The 12,588-nt window shown below is 39.9% G+C and overlaps 1 protein-coding gene across 7 annotated transcripts in view; it reads left to right on the forward strand.

Annotated features, from left to right (window-relative positions):
* LOC131694110 (uncharacterized) overlaps positions 1-7,372 on the forward strand; it is a 63,211-nt gene extending 55,839 nt beyond the window's left edge. For all 7 annotated transcript variants that reach the window (XM_058982518.1, XM_058982512.1, XM_058982516.1 and 4 more), the window contains 2 exons: positions 6,466-6,719; positions 6,787-7,372. In XM_058982518.1, the coding sequence (XP_058838501.1) occupies positions 6,466-6,719; positions 6,787-6,976 (444 nt within the window). In that variant the 3' untranslated portion in view covers positions 6,977-7,372. The remainder of the gene's footprint in view (positions 1-6,465; positions 6,720-6,786) is intronic.
* The last annotated feature ends 5,216 nt before the right edge of the window (positions 7,373-12,588 follow it).

Below are 12,588 nucleotides of genomic sequence, written 5' to 3' on the forward strand. Positions count from 1 at the left end.
AAAGCATACACGGACACAGATCGATTGTTCCCATACAAAGTCACTGGAATAATACGAAAAAGCGTAGTCTTCCCAGCGGAATGATGGTTGGTGACAGCTTTGGAACTACTTGGCTTAGCTTCATTCGATACTTGCCTGGACCCATTCTTCGCCGAATTTCCGTCGTTCCCAAACTTCTTACAGCCATTTCCTGGCGTCTTTCCGTTTTCCCTGGCCTGCTGGGCTTCATTTGTGTCCCGTTTGGAGTGCAGCAAAGGGTGGTGACGCCGTTGACATCCGTCGATATCGCATTGCTTGCGATTCTTGCAGGGGCGCCTTCCGTGTGCTCCAAGACAGAGCCGACACAAGCCGAGTTTCTGTATTGTCTCCCAGCGTTCATCGACCGTTTTCTTGTCGAACTCTGAGCAGTCTTTTACCCGATGCCCCGAGTTTTTGCAAATGAAACACGCTGGGCTTGATGGGCGCATCGTAACGCCAGATGCTTCTTTGTTCGTCGCCATCAAAGAAGAATCCTCCATTGAGTGAGTTCCGCAGAAGTTTTTGTCCTTTCCGTTCTTCTCCTTCACTATTCGCTGCTGCTGTACAGGTTGCGGCCTAGGATCGTAGTTCACGGTCACGTCGGATGCCGCTCGCACGAGCGTCTGCATATACTGCGAGAAAGAACGCAGGTTCACTTCCCCGCAGCGCTGCTTGTATAGCGACCAGTCCAGTTTCATATGTGCTGGAAGCTTCTCTACCAACTCGAACAGTAGCATCGGATTGTTGAGATGCGCTTCATGCCTCCCGGCTTCCAGATGATCACAAAAATTCTGCACCGCCATACCGAAACCGATTAGCGTATCTAGTCTTTCCTGTTTTGGCGCAGGTACCCCTCGGATCCTCTGCAACAACGCATGGATCAACAATTCCGGTCTACCATAAAGTGTCTCCAGCGTAGCTAAAACATTTGGGACGCTCGCCGGTAGCAACAGTCGACTCCGCACCGATTCAAGTGCGTGCCCCTTCAAACACCGTTGCAACCTCGCCAAATTTTCCTCGTTCGAAAACCCGCACGTCTGAGTAGAGTTAACGTACGAGCTAATGAATAGCGGCCAGTCCTCCGGATTACCAGAAAAGATTGGCAACTCCTTGTTCATCACGTGTCTTGCCGCCAATTGTCGCGGTGTCGGTCCCCAATACGCCTGCTCGTCTTGCAACGGAGGTTGCTGCGCACCAGCCTGGAACTCCGCAAACCGTGGTTGCTCCTGCGGTCCCAATTGGATTCCTGGTGGCACCGTCTGCCTTCTCGAAAACCTTTGCTCAGTGGGGATCACAGACGGTAACGGTTGGCCGGCGTACGACTGGGAATACTCTCCTCCCAGTAATTCTTCCACTGTCACTGGACCTCTAATCGGGCCTGCACTATCTCTATTCACTGCGGTCGATTGCGCGGCGATTGCAAAATTCGGATTACCAACTCGCGGAATGATAAACGAATTGCCTGCTGGAGGAGGCTGGGTGAGAGGAAAGGGATAGTTTTGGAAAGCATGCTGCTTGGGGATTACATTTGCGATGCCTTTGCTAGGCCTGGCGAGCGCGGAGGTAACCGAGAAAATGTTAGCCTGACCTCTACCAACTATTGGCGCTGTTGTGCTTTCGGCTCGACCGATAATACCCCCTAACGTTGGCTCAAACCCTGACTGCCCTAACGAAATACCTGCCAACGCTGCTTCTAGAATACCCTCGTTAATGCTAGTTGGTTGCTGCATGCCGTCCTGCCTAGCTTGTATTCCAGTTGCGGTCGTCGCGTTACTCGTACCAATAGCTGGAGCCTTCTCCGTCGGGACAACCAACGTCGAATGGGCGGCCTTCCACTGCTGTACCTTGCTGAAGGAACTCTGCACTGAGGCGACACTCCGGTTGTCTTCATCGCCTTCCCCACCTAGGTCAATCACCTCTCTCAAACGGAATGACTCGTTCATTACCGCCTGCTCTAGCTGCAATTGCCTCCGCTCAAACTCTGCTTCCTTTTTCTGCTTCTCTTGCTCCATCTTCCGCTCGTGCTCCCGGCGCTCCAACTCTATACGCTTCATCGCCAAAGCCTTCTGGGCCTCAAGTCTCTCGAGCTGTAGGCGAGCCCTTATTGCTCCAGCACTACAGGTTGAAGTGCTCGTTCCTGCTTTGCTGTTAGCCTTGCTTCCGGGTGCATCAATCACCGGAATCTGTGCCGACGGTCTCTGACAGTTTGGGCATGTAAACGGTCGGTCTGTCGCATCAATGCTGTCGTTCACACCCACACAGGTAAAATGCCACCACGAATCGCAGTGACAACAGCTTACCATCCGATCCGTGTCAGGTTCATTACACTGGTTACAGTGTGTTTCCACGGTGGGGGCACTTCCTGTACAATTCGGCATTGATTCGTGGTTATCTTGGACGATCTTTTAGTTTGTTGGGTGGATTAAATAAGAGGCTTTTCAGCAACACCCTAAGGAATGTATTCCAAACGGTATCAGCTAAAAGCTGATGTAATTTATTAATATTATGCTTAGAGTAATATTCAAGCTTACTTACATCGGTCAATTATTGTATCTCGTTAATTCCCAACAATTACGGCTAGATTACAGGGCAATACGCAAGTCACGTATCACCTAACCTCAATCGTGCACAATTCGAACGGTTGAGTGCGTTTCTTGGCCTTCCGGCACCTGTTTAGGTTTTAATTCAGAAATTGTACTCATGTAAATTCGTGCTGCCATAGGATCTACTTACGGAAATAAATGTTTGCTTATATCTTCACGAATTCAACGTTCTATTTACTTAAACTTCCAACAATTTCTATCTATTCTTTTTTCTTATACCTTTCTCTCATCTCTACGTGACGTCTATGTTTTTTCTATCCTACCATTTCAAACGATCCTTTTTTTCCTTTTTCTATCTTTCCATTTCAAACGGTCCTTTTTTCCCTTTTCCTATCCTTCCATTTCAAATGGTCCTCACTACATCAAAATTGTCCACCGACAGGTGGTAGACCGTGGAGTTGGAAGGGGTCAGCGGGACATACCGTAACAGATGATGTCGTGGATAAAACAAGCTTACTCATAGTAGTAGCATTCCAAGAGGCTTGTCCGCTTCGAGTTATGCGTGCTTCTAGAGGAACACCTTGGTGGAATACCGAACTTGTTCGACTCAAAAAGTTTTGTAGAAGAGCTTGGAATCGCAAACACATTTAAGTTGGTTCGCAAAGCATACAGAAATGTCCTTCGAAGTGGTTGGAAAAGCCTCTATACAAATGTCTCAAGTCTCAACGAGACTAGTAGATTAAATAAGTTACTTCCGAAATCGAAAGACTTTCATGTCCGTTCAATTAGAACTGCTAATGGTAGGGTAGACGAGCCCTTATTCATCTCATTAGTCAGGATGTCACACTATTTCGTTGATATCTCGACTTAGAGTGACAGGATTGCGCTTAAATAGGTATCATCATCTCTGTTTTGTTTCTATGAAACAGTATAGTTAAAATTTTTGCCTGGAAAATGTAAAATGCTCACGTTTGAGCGAAGCGAAAAGTTGACTACAACGTACCCTTATTCATCTCACCATTTGAGCTAATGCGTTGAATAGAGATAGCAGATACTGCTTTAACTAATGTGTTCAAATGGGTGGGATGAATAGAGGTGCTAAGATGGATTAGGGAGCAGTAACCCTAGTTCTTCTCGTCTGACGAAGAAGACTGTCTTTTTGACACACACTTTCCAGGCTCTACAGAGCCATCACTGACGACAGCCCCTGAGTTATTTGCAGGTAGTTCTGATTCTTGGGCATTTGCTCGTAGAATTGTGACAACCGAGTCGATCAAATGGGCGATTCAAAGTTTTACTCCGTATAAATGTCCGGCAAAGGATGGAATCATTCCAGTTCTACTACAAAAAGCATATGAACACTTCAAGCATATTTTGAAAAAGGTTCTTACTTGTAGTCTTGCAACAGGATACATTCCATCAGAGTGGCGGGAAATAACTGTCAAATTCATTCCCAAAGGTGGCCGCGTCACTTATGAGGAGGCAAAGAGCTTTAGACCGATCAGTCTGACCTCCTTGCTTCTCAAATCAGTGGAACGTTTAATCGACCACTGCATTAGGGATGTTAGCTTGGGCGAGCACCAGCTGCATGCAATGCAACATGCATATCAACGGGGGAAGTCTACCACCACACTGTTACAAAATGTTGTCTACAACATTGAAAAAGCTTTTTCACAAAAGCAATCAAGTTTAGGTGTTTTTCTCGATAGTGAAGGTGCTTTTGACAACGTGTCTTTCGAATCTATTTTGGGAGCAGCACGAGGTACCTAGGTGGAGTACCTTCATATATCACGAGCTGGATACTCGCAATGCTCAGTAACCGACATCTGTGCTCATCGTTAAGACAAGTAGAGATAAGTCATTGTTAAGACAAGTAGAGTGTCTGTGGATGTCCTCAAAAGGTGGTGTGCTGTCACCACTTCTATGGAACCTTGTCTTAATTGTTGACGCTGCTTGCTGCCTCATGTTGAGATTCTTTTCCTTGGCGGTGAAGCGTTGGCTGCGTTGTTCGCCGCATCTTGGGGGTCACTTGGTCTACAAAAGGTTGTCGCACTCGTCCATGTCCTCATCTGTGTTACTTGCATGCTGTTCACGGTAGGTTGTTCTAGTTTGCGCCCTAATCTTATGAGTAGTTATTATGTGTCCATCTACTTCGCCATTCATTTCGTTGTTGTTGTTGCTGGTTGTTGGATTAGAGACATTTGGCGCGATCGTTGTTGAATGGATATTTGTTACTGCTTAATCCGGAGATTTAGATTTTGCAGCTGTTTGTGGTTTAGCGTAAGATTTTTTAGTTGGATTGGTTGAATTCTTCTTAACAGTTTCTACGCACAATTTTCGAAGGTGTAGCGTATTCGTGCAGAACTAGCACGTAGGAATTTACCTTGTGTACGTGACCAATGTTGTCTGATGAATGGGAACATAATCGTTTGATAACACTGCACTGTGACGGTTATATATAAGGGAATTGACTTGGTCACACGCATTCTCACCACACGAATACACGAATACCTCCATGTATCGTGCGCAACGGTGTCTACTTCTCCAAATCGTTGCAAGTATCATTTAATCATGCTGTCAAATCATGGACGCGAACTTCTACAGCGTCATTTTCGATGTACACGAGCACGCTATATTCAACATTGCCGCATTCGGTGGTGTGCTGCATGTTGTTCCGCGAATCGAATGACTCAGCTTGGTTCTTGAACATAATCAACACGCAATGTTTGATATGATGCATTTGTAGGGTTTTAACTTCTGCCGGATTGAGTTCCATCTGCACTTTTAATAACTATTCCACTTCCCGAATGGCTGGGCTTACGGGACATTTCGAAAAATCAACAGCAACACAGTTCGACCGCAGCTGGGATGTTTTGCCTTTCTCATATAAAAAGGTTAAGCAATCATTCTAAAAATCGTCAACCTAATCCCGGCCGGGCCGAGTGTTTAAAGCATTCGACTCAGTTCGTCGAGATCGGAAAATGTCTGTATGTATGTGAAAAAAATGTCAAATGAAAGGTGCAACCTTCCCATAGGTTGCTATTGAATTTTTTATTCATTAGACTTCCGGTTCCGGAGTTACGGGTTGAAGAATGCGGTCACACAGTAACATCTCATATAAACTGAACTGAAAAATTCTCAAAGGGGTAGTAAAGGAAAATTTCAAAATCGAATTTGTATTTTTGATTTTTTTTATTGCGATTATAGAGGTTTTAACCTTAAGGTCATTCGCCTCTTCGAGTTAGAAAAATCTCTAACTCTAAAAATTTCTAACCCTATGTGTGGGGTCGGGACTCAAACCCTTTGTATTTTTGATGCCAAATGTCTTTAAAATGCATGAAACGTCGAGATTTGATGTAATATCGAAAAATTTTTTTTGGTGAAAATTGATTTTTTTGGACTTCGGCACATTATTGCCTTTCTCATATAGGAAGGTTATGCAATCACTCTAAAAATTAATAATCCAACAGTGCTATGTGTAATAAATACCTCATCTCATTGCTAGGTCGATTAACTCGTTTTTTTTTTTCACTAGACAACTTCAAATGCTCAAATTAACAACATTTGGATGCACCAAAAGTTTATTTTGATGATTATTTTGACTCTTCTTGCAATCAATCGTAATGGTTTGCTTGGATGGAACATGACTTAAATACAATATGTGTTTAACTTTTGAAAGAGTTTCGAGGAATTCTTGCCGGCTTACCTCGTTTTTCTTTTCGTTTGGGGCTCATTTTCGCATGCGTGGTTTGGCTTAGATATAGCTGCTTACAATCCATATTCGAATGCATTGAAGATTTTCAGCTATGAACCGAACATCTACAGTTTACCTTCATGCTCGACCAACAATAGTTCCGTAACCATCTGTAACCATGACAGCTAATTTTTGGCACCTTCATTCTAGGTCAGCGCTGCCAAAAGCCTGCCACCGAACAGGATCCTCCCGTTCTGCAATCTGTCAGTGTCCCTCGATGGCGTCCGGATGGAAACGATCACCTCCAAGCAGAGTTCGCTGACCAATTTCACCATCGATACGATCTCTTATGGAGTTCAGGACCTCGTGTACACTCGAGTTTTCGCCATAATCGTTGTCAAAGAAAACTACAATCTAAAGGATGAGAACCCTTTCGAGGTGCACGCGTTCGTTTGTGATAGCCGGTAATGATGCGTTTAATCCAGGCGAATATGGGATTGCTGATTTGATAGAATTATTTCTTTTTTGCAGAGCCATGGCCCGCAAGTTAACATTTGCGCTGGCTGCGTCATTCCAGGATTATTCCAAACGAGTTAAGGAGGCAGAGGAGCATAATGGGGGAGACGGTAATGGTAAGCTGATACGAAAAAAGTTCGCCATCGATCTGCGAACTCCGGAAGAAATACAGCAGGACATTACCGAACAGGAAACGGAAGCGTGATTTCAGATCGTTTGTGATTTTGTTTTGTTTTCGTGACGATTATAATTGCATCATTCATGCAGATGCTGTAAGACAAAAAAACACAGTGTAGCGGCTAGTCCTTTTACATACAACTACGATAACTAGATAAGAATTTGCCTTCAGAGCAGGCTGGCGCAAAACTGAAGACGCGCGGAACTACCTATATACCTACATACCAAAACCAATTCATCTTTCAAACACAAAGATAGTTTTTAGATTACATTAACATATTGTTTTGTTACTGTTTTAGATTTTGTGAGCCTTATTTTAAAGAACCTTTTTTTTTGAAAAACCCAAGAAAAATATATGCAAGTGAATGAATGAATGAAAATGCACTTATACGTGAGCACCAGATTAACAGAGTTCTAAATAAAATTTCAAGTGGAGTATTTATTTGATCCGATCACAAAAAGTAGCTATTGAATGGTTTCGTTGCGATAGGTTGGACCGTGACACTAAATTAGTTTCAAATTGTCCTCGTTTAAGAACATTCTTCTAGCAAGTATGTTGTGGAATGTATGCCCTATTGTTTGTATCAAGTTGGGCACTAAATTTCACGCACTAAAATTTTTCAGTGCTTAACATTGTGCGATTAAGGCCCCCGTCGGGCAATCCGCCATTTTTCGTGTTTTTTTGCGGTTTTTTATTTTATTTTCAAAGAAAATGACAAAATATGGAAAAAAGAAAAAAATCACGACCTAGATAATTGTTTTTACTATGAATTGGCCGAAATGGAAAATTCAAAATTTTCCAACTCGGAAAACTGTGTGCTTTTTCCGGTTGAAAAAGCACACAGTTTTTGCAATCATGTGTTTAAAATTTTGATTTTTCCAATACAACATAGCTAAACAATTTTTCTAGGACGTGATTTTCTCCGATTTTCCATATTTTCCGCTTTTCATTGAAAAATTTCCATTTTACTAGAAGCAGTTTTTCCACCCGCACAGACACAACTGAAGTAAAATTTGTATGTATAGGTGCGCAAAAGTGGAGCAATATTTTCAACCTGCTGTTTCTTCGATATTTCCTACAAAACTACCCAAGTGTTGCATATGTACGGATTCGTTAGAAACCAAGGAATCTGACAGTACAAAGAAAAAATAGTTTTGGAAAACTTCATAACAGCGTTTTTCAATTTTCCTCGCGATACGCAGTGTACCGTCGCACGCGAAACAGCGTGGAAAGATACGAAAAGAAAAACAAGTGTACTAAAAGTTATCCTTGGGTTGATGCAGATGGCGTGCTACGAAAGCTCGAAATATCGAAAGCTTTTAGCACAACTGTTTTTGAGTAATTCTGAATGTAGAAATAGTTGAAAATGATTTGAAATAAATTTCTTCATTGAAACTTGATGATTTTCGATTCTCTTGGGAGATCTATGATATTTTATTATTTTACGAGACTGAAACAAACCGCGATGCTATTTTATCTTTATACGCCAAATAATGGAAAAACATAGAAAACTATTTTGAATTTGCATGTTGATATTTGATGATGACCAACAGTTTTGTGTTGAACTGATAACACATATTTAAAAACATCTTTGGCTTTATTCCAAACAATAATGGAGGCTTGCCAAATTGAAAATTATTTGGAAGTTCCATCAATTATCACATGTCACATTTTTTTGTAAGATTGGTTTTATTTCTCAGAAACCGATTTCCACACAGCATTGATGAAAACCTGATGAAATTTATAACAGTTGAAGCAAATATTTTCGACATTCCACAAATACCAACGAACGAATTTTTGGGTTCCCTATAATTAATTTTCATACTGGATTTGACTGCTTTGAAACATTTTTGAACACAGATGTAGAAATCTTAGCAAAGTTTCCTCAGTGTCTCATGGAATAATTATCATACTGATACTTGGATTTAAAAAAAAATTAAATGACACATTTTGCGAGATTGTAAACCAAAATAATATATTTGTTTTGATAATATTTCTTTTTCTTTTGTTTTATTGAGATTCGAGAGTAGGTATCACGAAAATCACGCTGGAAGCAACAACTTTTTTTTCGTTTCCATAGCGTTTACGCCATGAAAATTTGAGTTTTTCAGGAAGTCTATTTTATAACGGCCGTATCGTATTTCATTTATGAATCAATCAGTAGTCCCGACCAGGACGATTGAAAATGAATCACTTGATAATATTTTATCGCTTTATTGAATGTTAAAGTTTATTGAAATAAGGAAATAATAATTAGATCAATTTCATTTTTTCCGTTGAATTTTTGAAAAACTTTTATTTGGTTCTCTCTAATCAATTTACTTACTACACTTCCATTGACTTATAACGATTTATAGAAAAGATACGATTAATCGTGTATTGTAAATGATATGCGTAGTTTGAACTACCATAAAACCATTCTCGCTGATTACGTCTAAAGGATTGACTGAATGGATTTGTTTGAATATTCCAACGTTGGAATACACAAATCTGTCACGTAATTTTAAAATACCCACATGGCTCCCTGCAGATCACCTGACAAAGGATCTGAAATCCAAATCGATCACTCTCAAATCAACAGAAAATGCTTTAGTATAGTTATATTGGTCAGGAAGATTGTGCTACCCGGACTACGTCCAGAAACTGGCGGTAGCACTGCTGACAGAAAAAATTGTACTAACTTGGTTAATTTTGAGCTCTTCGAGGAATAACATTTTTTCTGAATTGCGCAATTAATTTTTCATCGTTTTGTTTTACAATTTCCAATATGGATTTTTTATAATTCCACAAATGATAAAAAAGTTCTCCAAGGTTGTCTACATACTGAATTTTGATACAGTCGGGTCTCCTACTACGCTGATTCCTACTACGTGGATTCGTATTGTGCGGTACCCACCTAATAGGAATCACTTAGCTTATGGGATTTCGACTAATTGGGGCTCGAATATTTCATCTGAGTTAACATTTAGCACCATACTTTATTTGGTAAAGTTGTTTTGTGTTTGCTTAGACCTACAATTTAGAGTAATTGGATATCCAATTAATTGATAACTGCAGCGCCAGGGGTGCTATCCCGATCAGAAACACATAACAGAAATCTTTCAAAACTATATCTCGCATTGTTACTTGTTATAAATTTCTGTTATTTTAACTACTAACGAGACCTAATTTATAACACAATATGTTACAAAAATTGTGTTCTGTTATAATCTTGTTATTTCATTCTGATCGGGATACAATAGAGTAAATAAATCTAACCTCTCGTAAACGCAACTATCATTGAATAAGTTTAACGTGAGCGTACCAGCTTTCAGCACACTGTGGAATTTAGTATGTCACAAACGTCTAATAACTTAGGGGAGAAGGTGTTCCCGGAAAAAAATTAGAGAAGGTTAAGAGCTACGCGATTATGGACAAAACTAATTGAAATAGATAGACGAGGCGGCACTAGTGAGCATGCATTATTTTCCAATTTCTGAAATTCGAGAACATTATTTAGAAGTGTGATGTCTTCGGCAATATTCATCAGCGAGTCGAGTGCTACCCGACAGCGAATAGATAATTACAGAATTCGCCCATCAGGCGGCGCGAGGGAGACTAAAACTTCCAATTCATGTTAGGTAAAGTTTATTAATTTAGGAAAATGACGCATAGTGTCGCCTAGCCGGACAAAACCTCAAAATTTTATCTTAGATTTTCCGTGATTTAACATTTTTCTCTGTTTCTTAACAGGTTGAATAGAGTCTTCTCAAAATATTAAGTCCCGAAGACGAGAGCTCAATTTTTTACAGAACTTCAAAGGTGAAATAGATGATAAATTCTGAGGAAAACTCTTTTCAAACCGAAGTTATTCAAATGAATATATCTTTTTAGTTAAGATTCCGATTGGGGTTAAACTGATTTCATTTGAAAGGTATATTCGCTGTACTTATAGCTGCCATTCGATTAAGTCGATACAAGCCTTTCTTCTCGCTCAGACATGAAAAACAAATAATAAATCGGGCAATAGTTTAAAGTTATAATATTCAAAGTGGCTGTACTTTTTTTTTGAAACGGTTCGGAAAGATCGCTTGTTGTTCATTACACTTGAAAATTAGTGTACTTTCCGAAAATGAATATCTTGTTTTGCCCCTTTCTGCCCCGATGTATGAAAAAAGGTGATTTTTCATGATACGTCTGAAGGAGACGCATGGTAGCGTTTGACTACCCAGGGTTCGCAATATAATTTATAGATGTGTCTTATCATTACCAACAATTGAAAAAATGTGTATTCTGCTAAAAAATTCACCGCGCCTAATTTTTTGAAAATAAATTTTCGGAAGTAGTGCACTTTATATTCGTAAATGTTGAATTTTCGAACCACCCTAAGTGCCAAAATTTTGAGGATTTAAAAAACAAAAAAATAAACATCAAATATGAATTCAGCGTCACAAAATTACCCTAATGTGAAGTTTTCATCAAATTCGGGCCACTTTTGAGGTTTTGTCCGACTTTTGTATGGAAGGTGATCACTGTGTGACGTTTTCTGTAATGTAATCCAAGTCACAACTGAAGTTTTATAGCACGCTACAAGTGCAATCTAGGTTGTATGAGTGGCTATAAAATTACCATAAAGCCTAAATTGTTACTGGGGCAAGGACTATTTAATGATGTAATGATTAAATTGGATATCACCCTCAACAGTGAGCACACTGTTTTTTATTTCAATATCCCAAAATAGGAAGGTGGGAAAAAATTTGGGAGGACTATCAAATTAATTTTTATTGTAAGAATTATTTTTCCTTAGAAAACCTTACATAATGATTCTGTTTCACTATTCTGCATCAACCAAAAATTTAAAAATGTATCGTCATGTGTTTTCAAGAAATTTCCATGATCACTAGAGGAAATTGGTGGGTTGGAAAAAATGGGAGGACGATCAAATTGATTTTTATAGAAAGAATCCTTGCAGAATGATTCTGTTTCCCTATCCTGCATCCATCAGAAGAAGAAAATTTTATTGCCATGTGTTTTCAAGAAATTTCCATGATCACCAGTGGAAATTGGTGGGTTGGAAAAAAATGGGAGGACGATCAAATTGATTTTCATAGAAAGAAATATTTTTGTTTACGAAACCTTGCAGGATGATTTTGTTCGCCAATCCTGTATCCATCAGAAGAAGAAAATTTTATGATCACCAGTGGAAATTGGTGGGTTGGAAAAAAATGGGAGGACGATCAAATTGATTTTTATAGAAAAAATCTTTGCAGAATGATTCTGTTTCCCTATTGCCTATTTTATTGCCATGTGTTTTCAAGAAATTTCTATGATCACCAGTGGAAATTGGTGGGTTGGAAAAAATGGGAGGACGATCAAATTGATTTTTATAGAAAAAAATCTTTGCAGAATGATTCTGTTTCCCTATCCTGCATCCATCAGAAGAAGAAAATTTTATTGCCATGTGTTTTCAAGAAATTTCCATGATCAGTAGTGGAAATTGGTGGGTTGGAAAAAAATGGGACGACGATCAAGTTGATTTTTATAGAAAGAATCCTTGCAGAATGATTCTGTTTCCCTATCCTGCATCCATCAGAAGAAGAAAATTTTATTGCCATGTGTTTTCAAGAAATTTCTATGATCACCAGTGGAAATTGGTGGGT

The sequence above is a fragment of the Topomyia yanbarensis genome, chromosome 3 (assembly GCF_030247195.1).
Source record: "Topomyia yanbarensis strain Yona2022 chromosome 3, ASM3024719v1, whole genome shotgun sequence".
In the NCBI taxonomy this organism is placed as follows: Eukaryota; Metazoa; Arthropoda; class Insecta; order Diptera; family Culicidae; genus Topomyia; species Topomyia yanbarensis.